At 45.1% G+C, this 20,688-nt stretch overlaps 1 protein-coding gene across 1 annotated transcript in view; it reads right to left on the bottom strand.

Moving 5' to 3' along the window:
- Positions 1-564: 564 nt before the first annotated feature.
- LOC311504587 (glutamate receptor ionotropic, delta-1-like) overlaps positions 565-20,688 on the bottom strand; it is a gene marked incomplete at both ends in the record, with an annotated part of 347,750 nt that continues 327,626 nt past the window's right edge. The window contains 3 exons of the mRNA XM_084567775.1: positions 565-1,029; positions 9,010-9,250; positions 19,327-19,493. Of these exons, the coding sequence (XP_084423901.1) occupies positions 565-1,029; positions 9,010-9,250; positions 19,327-19,493 (873 nt within the window). The remainder of the gene's footprint in view (positions 1,030-9,009; positions 9,251-19,326; positions 19,494-20,688) is intronic.

Raw genomic sequence — 20,688 nt, 5'->3', positions numbered from 1 at the left:
GTGGAGATAATTAATAACAGATTCTTTTTTTTAGCTTGTTTTTGTTTGTTTTTAATAACTCAACTTCCAAAAAATTGAGAATATTCAAAATACACTTTGACCTCACTTCGTTCTCTGGTATTTACAGGTATGTACAGGAGGAACCAGGAGGAACCAGGAGGAACCATAAGGAACCATGAGGAACCAGAAGGAACCAGGAGGGACCAGGAGGAACCAGAAGGAACCAGGAGGAACCAGGAGGAACCGGAAGGAACCAGGAGGAACCAGAAGGAACCAGGAGGAACCAGGAGGAACCAGAAGGAACCAGGAGGGACCAGGAGGAACCAGAAGGAACCAAGAGGAACCAGGAGGAACCAGGAGGAACCAGCGGCTCCCTGTTTATGGTTTTATGTTTTTTTTTTGTGTTTATTTTTTTGTAACATCTCTGAACAGATAGTGAGATAAAAAACAATCTTTTTTACTTTGTACATATGTTTCTTCTCCTCCTATAATAATTATCTTTAGAGCCCCCCCATCCACAGACCCACCCCACCCCACTCCACCCCACCCCCACCCATCTCTACTCTATATGGATGTACTGTGGGTGGCCTCAATGGCTTCGGGTATGGGTCCTGCGGAGACTCCCTGGTAGGACATTGGCATGGGTGTCTTGCCAGGGCTCTGCCGGAAGAGCCCCCCGTTGGGGGCCCTGTGTTTGCACTGCATGGTGCCGCTGAGGCTGGTGCTGCTGAGAGGGTGGTGGTGCGGGGGCAGCGTGGCGGTGCTGCCAGGGACCTGGGACGGGGGTAGCGTCCTGCCTAGGGTCCCCCCATGGTGAGGGAGGTGGGGAAGAGGGGGAGGCGGCGCCCCCTCCCCGGGGAGGAAGGTGGTCACAGCGAGGCCCAGGGACGCCGGGCTGCTGGGCTGCATGCTGCCGATGTCCAGCGCAGAGATCTCGATAGAGGGACCGGGGATCTGCTTGTGGGCCAAGTCCTCGTCCAAAAGACTGTTCATACGACGATGCACCTGTTCCAGGTTCACCTCCTTGTCCTATAAGAGCAGGAGTGAGTGGGGGGGGGGGGACAGAGGGGAGACAGGGGGAGGGGGAGGAGGAGGAGGAGGAGGAGGAGGAGGAGGAGGAGGGACACAGAGGCTGAGATTGGCGATGGGCCGGTTTCAGGTCTCCTCTCGCTCCATGCATTCTCAACCTGTCACTGGGTTTGTGTTGTGAGCTGATGGACCGCTGCAGACACACCTCAGCTTCCTTTTATTTGGTGCTTTCATTTAATTTCTATGTTTTTGAGGAGCCCAGTGGGAACTGAGGCACAGAAACCAATCAGAGTGTGCATCTTGAAATCAAACTTGGCCGGTTTAATGTCTGGAGAAACAAAAACAACCCTGGAGCCAAAGCCGTCGTGAAGCTGTTAGCAGACGATCATTTCACCTCCGAGCACAAAACAAGCTGTTTGCATTGTTTGGATTTATTAAGTGTAAATCTGCTCCCGCCCTTGGAGCCGGTACACTCTGTTCACTATCAGAACAGTTTAATCAAGACACCGGCTGACGCTGCATCTCCCTCCGTCTGCAGCCGTGCATGCTTGTCAGTTATTAAGAGACGCTGGAGTGTTTCCCTGTCCCAGGTCTGCCTCAGTCTCTGGGTCACAGGGAGGTAGAGGACGCCACAGACAGGAGGCGTGACTCGCATCTAAAGCCAAGCTCCAGATTCTCTGCACGTCAGCGTGTTTGCTGCAGCCGCAGCCACTGCAGCGGAGGGCTTCTAAACGCAGCCAATCAGTTTACAGCAAACAGTCGGTTAGTGTTCCTGAACGCAGCACGGCGGCTCGGCTCCAGCACTGATCTGGCTTCACCTCAGTCTGACAGTCACTCGTCACACAACGACACACATGACACATACACACTGGGTATTAATACCACACACATACACACCGGATACATCGGAGGGTTTTAACTTATGTACAGGTAGCTTTTATTGTGAAACAGGTAAATGATGAGATAACGTTAGCTGTCTCTAAAACATCGTATGCAGAGGTAGAGTGGTGTAATGAACACTTCCTGTAGGAAAACACATCTGGAAAAAAACATCTAACATCTGTAAGAGACTCCAGGAGCAGCTTGAGCCACTGTGGTGGAGTGTCGCTGAGGCTAAAACTTGTTTCAAAGCTGCTCAGCTAGCTGTAGCTCTTCCTAGCCGCTCAGCTAACAGTAGCTCCTCCTAGCCTCTCAGCTAGCAGTAGCTCCTCCTAGCCTCTCAGCTAGCTGTAGCTCCTCCTAGACTCTCAGCTAACAGTAGCTCCTCCTAGCCTCTCAGCTAGCTGTAGCTCCTCCTAGCCTCTCAGCTAACAGTAGCTCCTCCTAGCCTCTCAGCTAACAGTAGCTCCTCCTAGCCTCTCAGCTAACAGTAGCTCCTCCTAGCCTCTCAGCTAGCTGTAGCTCCTCCTAGCCTCTCAGCTAGCTGTAGCTCCTCCTAGCCTCTCAGCTAACAGTAGCTCCTCCTAGCCTCTCAGCTAGCTGTAGCTCCTCCTAGCCTCTCAGCTAACAGTAGCCTCCCTCTCAAAGCCAATTAAACCGTGGCGGTGCAGGTTATCGTTTGGTTGGACTGGCACCTCATTAAAATCTGTTTTCAGCTCCAATCTGGCAGCCTGCCTAAATAAATAAATGAGCTGGATTAAGCCTCAGCCGGTCGTTAAAGACAGACGTGGTGGTGTAAGTGGAGAGGAGGAAAACAACAGGCGTCTGAAAGCCTCCATTAATTTAGAAAACAAACAGCTCTGTTAATGAGTGCTCCCAGCGGTTTAACTCACTCGGCCTCCTGCCACTTTGCAAATACTGCTGCTGTCGAGTGGATTGTGCTCGAGTGTGATAAGAACAGTTTCTGATTGTTTCTGGTTCATTCTGAATTCAAGTGGCCCCCCTGAAACATTTAAAGGCCCTTCAACATGGAGGTTGACTCTGGTACACCATCACTGAGTGTGTTATCATCAGGTTTTATTAGAAACTTAGACTCTGGATCAACTCCTCCTGGAGGATGAGGAGTAGAGGTGTGGTGGTAACCATGGTGACCTCTACTAATCATCATCAGGTGAGGGAAAGAAACATGGAGGTAGAAAAACAAGATGAACCAAGATGGAATCAATGTGGACAGAGACGATGGAGACGTGGAGACATCTTGGTCGTCTTCTAAGACTCTAGACATTCAGGACTGGAGGAGGACATGGAGGAGGACATGGAGGAGGAGGACATGGAGGAGGAGGACATGAAGGAGGACATGGAGGAGGAGGACATGGAGGAAGAGATGGAGGAAGAGACACTACTTCTTTTTTTCTCATTATTCTCCATCTCCTCCTCTTCTGTCTTCACCTTCTTCTTCTCGTCCTCCTTCCTCTTCTTCTTCTTTTCCTCCTTCTTCTCCTCCTCCTTCTCCTCCTTCTTCTTCTCCTCCTCCTTCCTCTTCTTCTTTTCCTCCTTCTTCTCCTTCTTCTTCTCCTCCTCCTTCCTCTTCTTCTTTTCCTCCTTCTTCTCCTTCTTCTTCTTCTCCTCCTTCTTCTTCTTCTCCTCCTCCTTCTTCTCCTCCTCCTTCCTCTTCTTCTTCTTTTCCTCCTTCTGCTTCTTCTCCTCCTCCTTCTTCTTCTCCTCCTTCCTCTTCTTCTTCTTCTCCTCCTCCTTCCTCTTCTTCTTCTTTTCCTCCTTCTGCTTCTTCTCCTCCTCCTTCTTCTTCTCCTCCTTCCTCTTCTTCTTCTTTTCCTCCTTCTTCTCCTTCTTCTTCTCCTCCTCCTCCTCCTTCTTCTTCTTCTCCTCCTTCTTCTTCTTCTCCTCCTCCTTCTCCTCCTCCTCCTCCTTCTGTTCTATTTCCAGTAGATTGGTACTCCTCGTCCTCAGTAAACATGTTTAGATGTGAGCACATATATCTGATTTGGTCTCCATGGAAACAGTTCATCTCTAATCAGAGCCACTGATCAGGTTAAATGAATATTGATCCATGTAAACATAATCAGCTGTTTGAAGGGATGTGTGAAGTCAGACTGTTTGTGATGAAAGAGTAAATATACATGTTGTCATAGTTAGAGGTCGGTTTCTCCAAATAAACCTGAATACCACTCAGTGATGATGCTCTAAGCTCCAAGAGGCTGCAGACATATTCACCCTCTCAATTTAACTGGTTAGCATGCTAACACGTAGCATCTTTGCTCATAAAAACATTGGAGAAATGAAACGTCAGATGAATCTAATGGTTTTTGTCAGTTTAGATTCAGCTCTGGAAGCCCCATCATCTATTCTCTGCTTCTCTGATTATGATCCTCAACGTCTCAGCATGTAGGTCAGGAGGTATCCTCCCTGGGATCAGATAAATCACCATTTACTCAGCTGTCATCGGCCTTTACGTGATGGATGACTTTCCAACTGATCGGGGAAACATCTCCAACAAATCTGAATAAATCTGAAGTGAAAATGGGCCAAGCAGCTGCAGAGACAAGTTTTACTTTCACGTCTCTGTCCTCGTTTTAAAAGTAGATCACGAGTCTGAACTCCTGCTGTCACTCAGGTGGAACGCTTCCACTTCTACTTTCAGAGGCAAAGGTGAACAAAAGAAACGTTCAACTGAACATTAATCTGCTTTAACAAACCAGTCAATAATCAGCCCTTCATGTTTTAGTTTTAAATAACATAACGTTGATTTAAAGCTTCATTCAGACCTCACATCAACATCTGGTCTCTCCTGTCCATCTGTAAGTCCCTGTCCATCCACCTGGTCTTAATATAAATGTGTCTCCACCTGGTCTTAATATAAATGTGTCTCCACATGCGTCCCCAGCCAGCACTTGAGATCTGATCTCAGTTTGTGTGTCTGTAAATCAGCAGCGCCATCATGTGGTCACAGCTGCTGTCTCTAATGGATCTCTACCTACCGCTGGATCAGAACCATCAACAGCTGCTGGTTGACTTGGAGACATGATCCAGATGTTGGAACAAGATGGAAAGACTCTCTTGTTGATTCTATTTCTACTAGTGGTTGAATGAAGGAGTTAAACTCCTCTTCCTCAGATCAGCCCTGTTGAGTAGCTGGTCTTTAATGTGACCCAGGACTCATTGTGTGTTCACACTACCAAAGGAAGGAGGTCACATGTGTCCCAGACCACCTCCACATGTGGACTGACACCAGATCAGTGTTCACACCTGGACCTGTTTAACCTGGACTCTAGAGACCAGATCAGTGTTCACACCTGGACCTGTTTAACCTGGACTCTAGAGACCAGATCAGTGAGGATGGATGTTAATGTGAGGTCTGAACAGGTCTTTAAGGATATGTAGATCTTTAAAAGGCACTAAACTAGTTTGCAGAGTATTTGTGTTCAACGCACCTAAACCAGACAAAGTGAGGCCAGAATGAGTCCGCACAGTTAAAGTCGACCGACTGAAACAAACAGAAAGGCACCGTAAGGACCAGGAGGGTTTCTAATGAAGAGGTTAAAGGTTAAAGATGGCTCAAGCAACAATTACAACATTAAGTACTGCATCGTCTGCAAAGAGCAAAACATTAATAAATGATCTGGACCGATGTCGTTTCCTTCTGTAAAGAGCTGAAACATTTTGTTCTGGAAATAATTCTCCTTTTAATCTTTTATTTTGAGCTGAGCTTTCACCTTAACATCAAAATCAAGAAACATGAAAAGACGACATCAGTTGAGTTGCTTCCTGTCCTGTCTTTATGTTGCCATAGTTACTGAAAACAGTTCAGATTTATTTCCAGAACAATGAACCAGTTCTGCTCGGCTGCAGACCAAGAAAACAAACCCAAAGCCCCTGAGTGGCGGCGGCGGCGTCACAGATGTGTGTTTTATTACGTTTTAATGATTATTTTTTGTCTTTATTTTTGATAGTTGTATAGGAGGTCTATTCTGACCTGTATCAATAGCTTCTGCTTCATCCCAGCCTCTCTCTCTGTCTGTCCAAATGTCCCTCCTCCCCTCCGATGAAGCAGTTGTAATGTCATTATATGTCAATGGACCAGAAACCCTTGCCAGTCTGTAATCCTTAGTAACCTGCACGAGATCATAGACAGTCGAGAGTAAATGAAAAGGAGTGAAAGGATAGATGGAGAGAGAGAGAGAGAGAGAGAGAGAACAGGTGGGCGTCCACATTGACATATAATTTCAAGCAGTCAGACGTGACACAGTGACAGCAGCAGGGTTATGGACCGAGATGCTGGAGACAGATCTTATCATTAAACTATCTGCTCACACTTTAGTTTATGGATCCACATCAGAGCTCCTCCTCCTCCTCTTTGTCCCCCGTCACATGACTGATGTCTTCCTAGTTATGGACGCACCCGTGTGTTTGGCACAGGTCGATGACTGTCACTACATGTCTGCACTGAAAGATCAGTGTCCAATCAGACTAATCTTTGCTTTTTCACTGTTTCTCTCTCTTGACCAATCATAGCTTTTTATCTGTGACTGGAGAGAGGCGTGTCAACAATGTGTTATCAGGAAAAAAAGAGGACAACTGGACTTGTTGAGTTTCTAGAAGATGTTTCAGGTTTGAAATATCTGTGAAGGTTCAGAGTTCTTCAAAAAAACAAGCTGAGACAAAGACATCTGGACTAGGAGACATTTCCTCCAAGTGTTCAGCTCTAAATGATGGAGGAGAGTTTAGGTATTTATCAGGAACATCTGTGGGTGGAGTCCACCTGAAGGTCACATGACTAGAGACTGGGTCCAGGTGAGTATCAGGTCATTAGTTGAGTTTCGATATAAAAACCTAAACTCTCCACCATCATTCAGAGCTGAGCACTTGGAGGAAACGTCTCCTAGTCCAGATGTCTTTGTCTCATCTTTGTTCTGTAGGACTGAGAACCTTCACTGCTACTTCCTGTCGTGTGCTGATTTTAAGCTAAAGGTCAACCTGTCTCGTTCCACTTGTGATCAGATCTCACACTGATGGCAAATGAACACCTACATATATATTTTCTTTTTCCTCAGAACATTGGCTCATTATCTGCTGCTGCTTCAGAACAATGAACAGCTGTGTGTTGTGTTTTGTATCACAGTGATATGATAGTGGAACCTTTAATGAATGCTAACAGTCACTGAAAGAACACAAGTTCAGGGCTGAGTTATTTATCTCCGACCCTGATGGTAATTATTTTAGATTCTAACTCTAACAGCTCCAGGGTTTTGACTTTGTCTTGTGAAAAAGAATAAACTGAACTTCAAAAGCTTCCTTTGTGTCCCCATTTATGATCAGATCAGTCAGGACCTGGTCTGAACAGGACATTAGATCAGCTCCCTCCATCGGTCCATTCAACTGATATTGTTTGTCTGAAGCCGACACATCTCCTGTCAAACCATCTGTTACCGGTTTAAACCGGCCGGCGCTAGGTCATCTGCTACGTCACATCCTTCTCTCAAAGACCAAAACATTTTATTGTGAATAACGTCATCGTGTTTCAGCCTGCAGCCGCCGCTTGTTGCTATCTTGTTCTATCTGCTGAAGAAACCATTTATTAAAGCTGATTACAGATTTAATTACAATCTCTGTTTTTATAAATTCTCGCTAGTTGAAAAACTTGATCCTAATCAGATCTGATAAGTGGATTAGTGACGACTAAAGCTAAAATGAAATCAAATCCCGTCTGTATGCGTGCAGATAGAGGCGTCGTTATTTTTTAATTAACGCTGATTGAAAGTGATTGAAAGCTGCACACAGTGAATGTTTGAGTCGTTGAGCACGACGCTAACCTCCCTGCAGTGATCCTCTGAGGCCTTTTACAGTAAAATAAACTCTAAGAGCCACTTTACACTTCCTGCTCACCAGCATCTCAGTGAAGGAACATTTAGCAGCTAAAGAGTCGACACTCGACTCCACTGGGAGGAGAAGTCGATGCTCTGGTAGAATATTTGCTTTGGTCCAAACCGCTTTCAGCTTTCAGACAGAATCTCATCTGCAGAGTTGATGTTCCTGAAGCTGCAGCAGAAAGTTTTAAAATGATTTGTTGTGTGTTGACCCTTTAAAAGGCTCTTAAAGAGTCCAATCTGAGAATATGGTGAGCATAACAGTTTTTCTCTGTGCTCTGCAATGTGCATCTAAATCACTGTAATATGATCATATAATTGTCTGCTAAACACATATCAGTTATCAGATGGTTGCGCATGAATATTGATGAGGCTTCATTCCCTCTTTACAGCCTGAGAATGTGTAACTATTAGCTGATGTGGTTTCTGTTCAGTAGGCACTTTGTCGGGGGGGGGGGGGGGTATCAGCCCGTGGTCTGGACTGTTGGAGCTGCGGCTTTAATGCGATAAACGACTTTAACGGTGGAATGAAAAATGTCCAGAAGTGTTAAGAAAGTGTGTGTGGACTGTGTTATCCTTCCTGCCTCACTGATCGCTCTCTCTCCTGCTAATTATAATCTCTTTTCAGAACCCTTGGGTGCAGGAAATTACCAAAGCCTCGCTGTAGAAAATGAGTTTATAACAATAATTCAATACGGAGCACTTGGACGCTTCTGGAGCTGACGCTGCAGGAATTCATCTTTAAAGTCGAGGTTTGTTGGGGAAACATGCGGGACATGCCAGAGGGCCTGCTGGGTAAAAAAACTCCGCCCGGTTTGTGTGTTAGAGATCGACGGAAGCTGTGGTTTTATGACGGTATTAGTAGAGGTGTGCAGCGTGCTTCATGTGGTTTACAGTCGTCAGAAACAGATGAACTCTGGTGTCTGGAAGTTTAGGAACGAGGTGGGTGGGGAGCGATGGACGGAGAAAAGAAAGAAAATGGAAATAATAAGAATAATAAAAAGACCAAATTTGATTTCAATCAGTGTCCTGGGCTCCCTGCTCTGTCCTGCCTCGCCTCCCTCCGTCCCCCCGACTACCTTCCTAAACCTGTCCTCTACAGCTGGGTGTACTGGAGCTCCACTAAGTCGGGGCTCGCGTCTGCGGCTGGATCCTTAAAGTAGAGTGTGGCAGTGTCCTCCCCCCGCTGGCCCGTCCGCCGGGCCCTGTGCTCGGTCACCTCTTTGGGCTGCTCTTGGCGGCAGCGGTTGCCGTTCCACCAGGCCTCCAGGCCGGCCACCAGGCAGGCCAGCAGCAGGCCGGCGGCCAGGATGCAGAAGATGCCGGCGAAGCTGTGCAGCTTGAGGGAGCGGCCGTCGGGGTGAGCGCTGGCGTGGCTGCTGAGGTCGCAGCGACCGGTGCGGGGCCACCACTTCTGCTTCATGATGTCCAGGTCGCCTTTCTCCTGCAGCTCCAAGATCCTGAAAGATAGAGGAGACAAAGAGGAGAGTCTCAGAACTAAAACCTGGACCAAACACCAGGAGGCTCCTTCAGAACCTTCTGAGGTTGGATCAGTTTCTCTCTCTGTAAAGGTTGTTGGACCAGTAACCTGCAGGGTTTTTAACAACCTGTATGGCCCCCTTCAGTCCTCACATCAACACCTGGTCTCACCTGTCCACCTCTAAGTCCCTGGGTCTCCACCTGGGATCATCTGGTCTCACCTGTCCACCTCTAAGTCCCTGTGTCTCCACCTGGTCTCACCTGGTCTCACCTGTCCATCCACCTGGTCTTAATCTAAATGTGTCTCCACATGCGTCCCCAGCCAGCACTTGAGATCTGATCTCAGTGTGTGTGTCTGTAAATCAGCAGCGCCATCATGTGGTCAGTAGAATATTGTAGCAGCTGCTGTCTCTAATGGATCTCTACCTACCGCTGGATCAGAACTAGGGCTGAAACGATTCGTCGAGTTACTCGATTAACTCGATTACAAAAATTGCTCGAGGCAAAAACTCTGCCTCGAAGCCTCGTTAAATTCCTATGACGCGCACTATACGCGCAGGGATCTGATTGTTCCACACGGACCGTTGTTTTTGAAGCACCTATGCGAAGCACACCACTAGCGTGATACATTTTAAATTTAGCTGGCGCGATGGCGGAGAGTAAAGATGCCCATAAACGGCAAAAAAATGTCTAAAGTTTGGGATCATTACATTCTAAAAAAGGAAGAGAACAAAGTGCAGTGTATATACTGCAAAGTAGACCTGGCGTATCACAGCAGGACAAGCTCAATGATCCAGCATCTGAACAGAAAACATCCACATGCTCTGTCCCAAGGTGTCCCCCAGGGATCGGTGCTTGGTCCTCTCCTCTTCATACTTTACCTGCTCCCCCTTGGCAACATCATTCGCCACCACGGTCTCCATTTCCACTGTTATGCTGATGACGTCCAGCTTTATATCTCCACCAACTCCATCACTCCCGCCACTCTTTCCACTCTCTCCAATTGCCTCGCTGACATCAAATCCTGGATGCAGATCAACTTCCTCAAACTAAATTGTGACAAATCAGACCTAATCATTATCGGCCCCAAATCCCTCAACAACACCACAGACAGTTTCCGCCTCACCATCGACAACTCCACCTTGTCTCCATCCCCCAACAGCCGCAACCTCGGAGTCATCTTTGACAGTAACCTCTCCTTTGATCATCACATCAATCAAATCACCAGAACTGCCTTCTTCCACCTCAAGAACATTGCCCGACTCCGTCCATCACTCTCCTTCTCTGCTGCTGAAACCCTCATTCACGCCTTCATCACTTCCAGAATTGACTACTGCAACAGCATCCTCTATGGCACACCATCCAAAACTTTAAATAAACTTCAGTACATCCAAAATTCTGCTGCACGTCTGCTCACCCACACCCGCTCCCGTGATCACATCACTCCTGTCCTCCAGAAACTCCACTGGCTCCCAGTTCCACAGCGTATTCAGTTCAAAATCCTCCTCCTCACACACAAAGCCCTCCATAACCAGGCCCCTTCCTATCTCACTAACCTGCTCCGTCGCCACAATCCATCCCGCAGCCTCCGTTCATGTGACGCAAACCTCCTTACTCCACCACTCAAGACCAAGCATCGAACCTGGGGCGACAGAGCCTTCTCTGCAGCTGCCCCCTCCCTCTGGAACTCTCTCCCCAAACACATCCGCGACTGTACCGACCTTCCTACCTTCAAATCTCTGACAAAAACACACCTTTTTAAAATTGCTTTTAATGTTTAGCTCAGTTTATTGTGTTTTTAATGTTATATTTCACATTGTTTTGCTAATTTGATGTCCTTTTTATGTAAAGTGTCTTTGAGTATCTTGAAAAGCGCTTTTAAATAAAATGTATTATTATTATTATTATTACATGCTGTTTCACCAAGCGTCGCTGAAACAAGGTAACGTAACCTAAACCTATACATTAATGTTCGCTGATTTTAATCGCATACTGTATGTAGCGATGTCATGATGCGGTTTGACTACCATATTTTCCGGACTATAAGGCGCACCTGAATATAAGCCGCACCAGCTAAATTTTGGGGAAACTACAGATTGTGCCATATATAAACTGCACCCGACTATAAACCGCTGGTGTTTTAATGTTTAATTACCGTAAGGGTTTCTTCTACCACGGAGGGGATTGTCGGGACAGAGACTGTTTGGAAACGCAAAGCGTCCCATTTATTTACATTTGACAAACATAAATCTTTCGATCAATCAAACAAAAAATCAATCGATCAAACTTTCACATCTTTGACATTACAAGCAGCATTCGTGCAGTGCACAAATAATACAACGGTGCGCTCTTAGCGCACTTCCTGCAGTCATAGTACCGTAGTAGTGCAGTATAACAAAAAACAAAGCTTACAACGCTTGACGAGGCAATAACGTTAAATGACTAAATTGAATTCGTTTGTAAAAGTGCTTGCCTGTAACACGGCAGCAAAAGTGCAGTAACCCGGCTGCTCAACTAAATAACCAGCATCTTTTTCGAAAACAGCCAACACAGCAAGATGCAGTAACACGGCCGTTTACTGTGTCAAAATAACCAGCCTACTATACCAGAAAAGTCAGCGCCCCTATTGACCGTTAGCTGTAAAAATCCATCCGCCGTTGTATAAGCCGCAGGGTCCAAAGCAGGGACGTGCAGAGGGGGGTTGCTCGGGCAACTGCCCATATGTCCTTCTCGACTCACGTTGCCCTTCTGGGGGGGGGGGGGGGAAGTACAATGGATGCAGAATTTCACGTAGGCCTAGATAAAAAAAAAAATCGCAAAGCCTCATTCACTTCCATTCGGACACCGAAAGTGAAAGTCAGGAGGGGCAAACTCTGTTTACGTGGCTGCAGCGCTGCACGCGACCGGCAGCGGCCCTAGTAGGAGCACGTCGAGGTTGTCGCATAGACAGTAAAAGATAGGGTTGTCGGGTGAGACGACTCAACGTTGTCGGAGAAGGTGAGTTTGTGATGTATAACAAACGAACGATCATCATCATCAAGTTTTATTAAATGAATTAAAATCTTCATAAATCCAGGCTGAGTTTGCCACGTTTAGCAGACAGATAGCTTGCAGACAAGCAGCCCGTTATCACACAGCCTAGGCTATTTTTTAGGCCTTAGGCAAACTAAACTACATGTCTGCTGATAGTTAGTTTCTCACATTTCGTTTTAGCAAGAAGAATGAATGATGGAAGTAATGCATCACATTACCGTAAATTCCGGACTATAAGCTACTGTTTGTAATGTCAAAGATGTTAAAGTTTGATCTATTGATATTTTGATTGATTGATCGAAAGATTTATGTTTGTCAAATGTAAATAAATGGGACGCTTTGCGTTTCCAAACAGTCTCTGTCCCGACAATCCCCTCCGTGGTAGAAGAAACCCTTACGGTAATTAAACATTAAAACACCAGCGGTTTATAGTCGGGTGCGGTTTATAGTCGGGTGCAGTTTATGGAACAATCTGTCTTTTCCCCAAAATTTAGCTGGTGCGGCTTATATTCAGGTGCGCCTTATAGTCCGGAAAATACGGTAATTATTATATTCTGAGTTTGCCACGTTTTGCCTAAATAATCAGACAGATAGCTTGCAGACAAGCAGCCCGTTATCACACAGCCTAGGCTATTTTTTAGGCCTTAGGCAAACTAAACTACATGTCTGCTGATAGTTAGTTTCTCACATTTCGTTTTAGCAAGAAGAATGAATGATGGAAGTAATGCATCACATTACCGTAAATTCCGGACTATAAGCTACTGTTTGTAATGTCAAAGATGTTAAAGTTTGATCTATTGATATTTTGATTGATTGATCGAAAGATTTATGTTTGTCAAATGTAAATAAATGGGACGCTTTGCGTTTCCAAACAGTCTCTGTCCCGACAATCCCCTCCGTGGTAGAAGAAACCCTTACGGTAATTAAACATTAAAACACCAGCGGTTTATAGTCGGGTGCGGTTTATAGTCGGGTGCAGTTTATGGAACAATCTGTCTTTTCCCCAAAATTTAGCTGGTGCGGCTTATATTCAGGTGCGCCTTATAGTCCGGAAAATACGGTAATTATTATATTCTGAGTTTGCCACGTTTTGCCTAAATAATCAGACAGATAGCTTGCAGACAAGCAGCCCGTTATCACACAGCCTAGGCTATTTTTTAGGCATTAGGCAAACTAAGCTACATGTCTGCTGATAGTTTCTCACATTTCGTTTTAGCAAGAAGAATGAATGATGGAAGTAATGCATCACATTAATTATTTTATTCAAAATGGTTAAATCCTATCACTATTTTTGGTATTGTAAGTTTTCATGTTTAGTATGTAAATTTGGAGAAACCTACAGTATCAGTGACTTGATAGGATATTGATAGGGATATTGATGTAGGGATTTTCATGACTCAAGTCATGTTTTTCTGTGTTATTATTAGTAGTAGTTAAGGTGATTGAATGCTGTATTTCAGTGTTTTACTTCTTTGTGTATATATATTTTAATAAAGACCCTGTTATTCTCAGTCCTTCATATAGCCCGTGAGTTTTTTTTTGGGGGGGGGGGGGCTTTTTTCAGGTCAGAGCAACTGCCCCTCAAAATTCCTGTGCACGTCCCTGGTCCAAAGCAAGTGACAAAAGTAGCGGCTTATAGTCATAGCTTTGATGTTTTTAAGTAGTAAACTTATTCACGTTCAATTGCAAGACAGTATAGCCAGAGACGGTAACTATAGAATCTTTGGTATAGCCTAAAAAAGAACCCCTTCACACACACACACGCATGCACCCTCATCTCTCTCACTCTTCCTCACGCACAGCACGCGTTCACAAACAAACACACAGGTTGCTAGGTTACCATAGCAAATAGGCTCACCCCAGAAATTATGTATTATTTGTTAGTAGCCTAATGGTAAATGCTGCAGGTGTAGAAATCTACATGGGTAATTTGCCGAAGGTGCAATCCTTTTTTTGTAATGTTGTATTAAGAAGACAAAACTAAGACCAAATGGCCTTTACTATTTAAGTTTGTATTAATAGTTTTACATGTTATACATGTTTTACAGTAAGTTCGCTTAACTGTATTGTTATTTAATTGTTAGCACTGGCACTTTTAATGGGTAAATTGCAATAAATGGGCTTAGTTTTGGAGCCAAATGTTGGAGTTGGAGTTCTCTGTTTTTTTGAGAAATAAAAGGCAAATGCTTGATCATTTTACAGCCACATAATTTTCGTTATGCATTAATTGTTTTGGTTGTTTAAAAACGTAAAAAAAAATTATCCGATTAATCGATTAATCGATCGATAAAGTGCTAGATTAATCGATTACAAAAAGAATCGATAGCTGCAGCCCTAATCAGAACCATCAACAGATGGACACAGGAGGACAACTCCACAGCTCCTAAAACCTATGTCAGAAGTGGGATTCAAACCCACGCCTCCAAAGGAGACTGCAACCTGAACGCAGCGCCTTAGACCGCTCGGCATATGTGACGGACGGACGGAAGGAAGGAAAGAAGGAAGGAAGGAAGGAAGGAAGGAAGGAAGGAAGAAGGGCTAGAGCCTGAACCCTGAGTCTGTTTGGATCAATCCATCCCCGGCTCATCACAGCCGTCCTCTGCTTATTGAAATGGGCTCATTACAGGCTGTTAGGTGACGTGCTGGATGGCACTAATCGATGTTTCTTCCATTAATCCACCGTCGTTTCAGAAATAATCGCGCTGCTTCAGTCGTCGTCTCGGAGCCACTTGTGTTTTATTCAGGGAGGTTGAACAAGGCTGATAATTTGTGGGATAATGGCGGCTGCATTGATTGTTATTTTTAAAAAATCATTTTCACTTTTTGAATCAACAGCAGGAGGAGCTGAGCTTCACATCATCACAGAGAATCATTTATAGAAGAAAAATCAGTTTCATCTGGACTAAACTAAACTAAACTACAGCAGAGGTAAAGTTTAGGGGCCGTCTGGAAGGACCCCACCTGATCTGTGTTTATCCTCTGGAGTAAAAGAAGGAAAACAAGGCAGATAATGAGGATTAATAATAACTGAATACTAATAGTTTAGCCTCAACTATTGAGAAGAGCAGAACATACACTGATCAGCCACAACATTATGACAGGAGAAGTGAATAACATTTAAACCATCTTGTGACAGTTCAATGTTCTGCTGGGAAACTTCTGGACCTGGCATTCATTGGTGTGGATGTTACTTAGACATGTAGCACCCACCTAGACCAGACCAGGCACCCCCACCCCATAGCAATGACACTCCTTGATGGCAGCAGCCATCCCCAGCAGGATGCAGCCTGACACAGACACACACACAAAAACACACAAACAGGAACAACTAAAAAAAAAACATGAAGAACATCACAAGGTGTTGACCTGGCCTCCAGATTCACTAGATCCCAAACTGATCAAGTATCTGTGGGATGATCCACAGAGGCCCCTCCCCTCAAAGACCCCCCCACTAACAACAGGACACCCTCAGAAGGCCCATGTTACGCCTCTGATGAGTCACCACAAGGGAGACCTGCACAATGTTAGGAAGGTGGTCATAATGTTATGGCTGATCGGTGTAACTCTTCGGTCTTTGGTGTTAGCATTAGTTAGCTTAGCTTAGCTACGATGCTTAGAGAACATGAATAAGCTAAGTGATTACTTCAGATAACTGGGATGAATGCTGGTTCTGGAGAGTCCGTCACATCTCTGAACATCTTTGAGGAGATCTTTGAACATCTCGTGTCCACACGCGTTCATGGAGCTGCCGTATCAGTGACAGACTCTCGGTTTGTTCCAGGGCTCTCGTTGCGTTGAGTTATGGAGTTAATTAAGCAGCTCTGCCAGGACCTGTGAAGTGCTCGTCTACTCTCAGCTACAGTAACATCAGAGCCCAATTTGTTATATTTAATCTGTTCAGCTCAGCGTGAACATGTTGAAGGTCAGTTCACCCCCCCACCTCCCTCCAAAACACCCCGAGGACAAAATAGTTTTACAGCACAAATGAGCAGCAGAGGCAACAGAGTCTGCAGAGGTTATTAATGGCAGGATTATCAAATGGAAATGCTAGGGGTAGAGGTAATACAGCAGTTATGGGACGAGGTATTAAAATGATGGTGGGGAACGTGGAGATAATGGTTCTCCTGCAGAACAATAGCTCTGTCCTCCATTTAACACTCGCCACATTAGTCCTAGTCCTCCCCCGGCGCTGTGAGGATGGACGCCTCGGGCCGTCGGACGCCCACTGGACCGGCGTCATTAATAAGAACAAGGTTTGTCTCTGTTCAAGTTAATAAACAACAGAGACGATTAATTAAAGAAGGAGGAGGTGTGAGGAGCAGAGGGAGGTGGAGGAAGAGGGGAAGCCTTGAACCAGACTTCATCGCCTCCATCCTGGGAGAGGAGCTGAGGCCTGAACACTGACAGCAACCGTTTGGATGGATTCTTGTATGTAAAGGCTAATGTACATTTAGCTTAGCTTAGCTTAGCTTAGCTTAGCTTAATATATGCAAGACTGGGGGAAACAGAAAACATCCAGAAACCAGCTCCTCTAAAGAGCCCTGATCATTGAGTGTGATCAGAGGAGGAGAAGATATGATGGAGAAGAGAGGGATGAGGAGGAGGAGAAAAAGGAGGACATGAAGGAGGGGAAGGAATATAGAGGAGGAGGAAGAGGAGGAGGAAGCTGAAGAGATAATGAAGAGGCAGGAAGTGAAAAAATAAGAAGGACAGGAAAGAGGGGGGGAAAGGAGGAGGAGCAGGAGGAGAAGAAAGAAGAAGAAGAAGTAGAGGGAGTAGAAGATTTGAAAACATTTTAACCTTCAGCCTTTAGAGGTTTTCATTTTGGAGTATGTAGAGCTGACTGGTTTCCATGGCGACAGTGGGGGGTGGGTACATGCTGTTCATCTCTAAACATCTTGTTAATGCAGATATCAGCAGGCCTGTGTGTTGTGTTCACTGACACCACGGAGAAATAATAAAAACATGATCTAAGAATAACTTTAGGATCCTTTTAAAAGACTGTTTCCTGTCAATCAGTTGTTCAGTCCGATCCTCGTAGAGCGCCTCCTGCTGGTGGTGATCACGTTATTTTTATTTACAGTAAAAGGTTTTTTCATCCTTCGGAATCTTCTACATTACTGAATAAAAATGACTCAAAACATTCAGGAAGTCCTGACAGTAGACTAAGAACTTAGCCAAACAGAACCATCAGACTAAAGTGAGCCAATATTACATATCATGTCCTCCTTGTGTCCAGTATCTGCTGTGACCTCCTTGTAACCTCCTCCTTGAAAGACATTTAATATTTAATACAGGTGAGTCTTCAGGGCTCCTATTGGACCGTCAAAGACAGATACACATAAACATACCAGCGGTCCAAATATATATGAAACAGAAACATTAGACTAAAGTGAGCCAATATTACATATCATGTCCTCCTTGTGTCCAGTATCTGCTGTGACCTCCTTGTCACTAAATGTTTCTGGTAACTGCTGATCAGTGGTCTACAGCAGCTTGGAGGAATTTTAGCCCATTCCTCAGAACAGAACCACTTCAGTTCTGAGATGTTGGTGGGTTTCCTCACATCAACTGCTTGCTTCAGGTCCTTCCACAACATTTCTATTGGATTAAGGTCAGGACTTTGACTTGGCCGTTCTTCTAACTTGTAATCCTAGAGGTGTACTTACTTTTTCATCTCAGAGACATGTAATATTTGCTCATTTTCCTGATTCATGTGTTAGACTGGGTTTCTCTTTGTCTACTTTCAGGACTTGTGTGAAGGTCCACTGATGTTTTGAGTCATTTCTATGAAGAAGCCTTGAGAACCAGCTCATATGAAGGTGAACCATCTGAGGCCGGCCGGGTAGAGACAGAAAAAGAAATGTTTTTGACTAGAAGAATAAAGTGTCTGGATCCATTTTTTACCTCAGACCTTCATAAATACTTAGACAAACCTGTTCTGCCATTTTAATCTGATATCTGGAACCTTTCAGACACAAACTTCTTCTTACGTCAACTTCCTGTCTTCGGTCTGAGAGCCAATCGATACGAGACGGATGAGAAAGTTTTCACATTGTGTGGATCTCACCGTTAATTCATGATGTAATAATGTGGAGATTTACTAAAATGATGTGTATTTTAAACTCGCACTGGGATCAATTTGTGTTTTGAGGTTTGTCTTTTTAAGTTTCCTAAAAGTCTGCAGCCTTCACCTTAAACATCCAGTCAGTAATTAGGCCTCACCGCTTCTGTTCACACATCACACCGTGAATAATCCATTCACTTCACCACGGCGCCGCTTAACACGAGCTCGTTTCATGTGAGATTAATTGACCTTAGCGTGGAGCGAGGCTATTGATTTAACGGTGAGTAAACTCTGCCTGAAGGAGGTGTTTCTCAGATCTCGTTAAACACGTCTCAACAGGTTTGAGACGCCTGCAGACGTCATCAAACATCCGTCCTGAAGATCTGCTCTCACCTGTCCATCTCTAAGTCCCTGTGTCTCCACCTGGTCTTAATATAAATGTGTCTCCACATGCGTCCCCAGCCAGCACTTGAGATCTGATCTCAGTGTGTGTCTGTAAATCAGCAGCGCCATCATGTGGTCAGTAGAATATTGTAGCAGCTGCTGTCTCTAATGGATCTCTACCTACCGCTGGATCAGAACCATCAACAGCTGCTGGTTGACTTGGAGACATGATCCAGATGTTGGAACAAGATGGAAAGACTCTCTCTCTCTTTCTGAAAGCACATACGCCTTCCTACGACGTCAGTCCACGTATTTACCTTTTATTTTACTTTTTTAATAACGTTCCAGAAAATTCACAACTTCTCAACATTCTCCAAACTTGTCATGTGACCTTCAGATGGACTCCACCCACAGATGTTCCTGATAAAAAGCTAAACTCGCCACCATCATCAGAGCCGAACACTTGGAGGAAACGTCTTCTACAAAGAAGTCCACGAGTTTGTCTCATGACCTGAACACTGAGAACCTCCACAGACTCTGAAAGCTGAGTTTCCTGCTCATGCCGTGACTTACTTCTGAGAGAAGAGGTCTCTGTAGGGGCTGCCGTGCTGCATGGCGATGCCGTAGCCTTTGCTGCTCATGCTGTTTCCAGACACGGTGATGGTGCAGTCGTCGTCCGTCAGAGCGGCGTACTCCAACACCGCCATGTCCCACAGGAAGGCGTAGGCGCTCTTCTTTGCCTGCAGAGGGACACGAATATAAGACGAGCTCTCAACACAAACACTGGACTAGTGAAGACCAGCTGAGCTAATAAATGTAAATGTAATCATGATATGAAATAATGGTCTGTTATTTTTAACCACAGGGTTTGAGTTCAGGGTGATGAGGTGATGGTAACACATATAGAAGCAGGTGGAGGTGGAGGTGGAGTGGATGTGTGGGTGTTTTCACTGTGTCAGCAGCTTCTGCCTCCACCACTTCAACCTGCATCTGTTAGCTGTTAGCTTCTCTCCAGCGTTTCAGAAGATGCTAAGCTCGGTGATGAGAGAGCAGCTTCAGTTACAGATGTCTACGTCTATGTTCAGATGATCACTTCATGTTGAGGTGAGTTTTCCTGTAACTGTGTCAGACCATGCTCTAAACATTTACAAAGATTGAACTCATCATCTGATCCATAACCACTGAGGTCCTGGTTCCTCCTCTGGTCCTGGTTCCTCCTCTGGTCCTGGTTCCTCCTCTGGTCCTTCTTATTTGTGAACTGGTTTAGTTTAAATGTGGTCCTATTAAACATCCATCATCCATTTCTACAACCTGATGGACAACATCACAATAACTGGCTCCTGAACATTTAAACTGACTGATCACTATCTGGTTGCCTCCACTGGGTCAGTCCATTGATCACAGGTTGGTGGTTCAACATTTAAGGAGAACAGTTCCACTTCATCATGAGCATCATCAGTGATTATTGAAAACACAAACAGCAGGCGAACATTCAAAGACCCTGCTCTGTTTACTCATCACTTTAACAGCTACAGCAGTTGCACCATAAACCAATTAGAGAGGCAGTGTGTTTGTGTGTGAGAACACAAGTTGAGAACATTATTGCGCTCGTAGATCTCCCAAAAAGCCGATGACAAATTAGCGTTGGAGACAAATCGTCTCTGAGCGAATCCATTATTCAGCCGTTTGCATGATAAACATCCAGATCCTGCGATGGGCTCCCAGCAGACGCCCTGAACACACAATTTATTCAACCTTTGTCTCAATAAACTGAATCTGACTCTGCGTCCTCTGATCAGAGCTTTAATAATCTACAGGATCAGAGCACGAAGCTAATGCTAATGCTAATGCTATGTGAGCAGGGTTCTGGACAGACGCTGCATCGCTGCAGAGGGACACCCAGTCTTTTCAGACCATAATAACCCCCGTAACCAT

The sequence above is a fragment of the Chelon labrosus genome (genome assembly GCF_963514085.1).
Source record: "Chelon labrosus genome assembly, chromosome: 19".
Lineage (NCBI taxonomy): Eukaryota > Metazoa > Chordata > Actinopteri > Mugiliformes > Mugilidae > Chelon > Chelon labrosus.
Note: the sequence above shows the minus strand (reverse complement) of the source record. Positions and strands in the feature narration are given on the sequence as shown.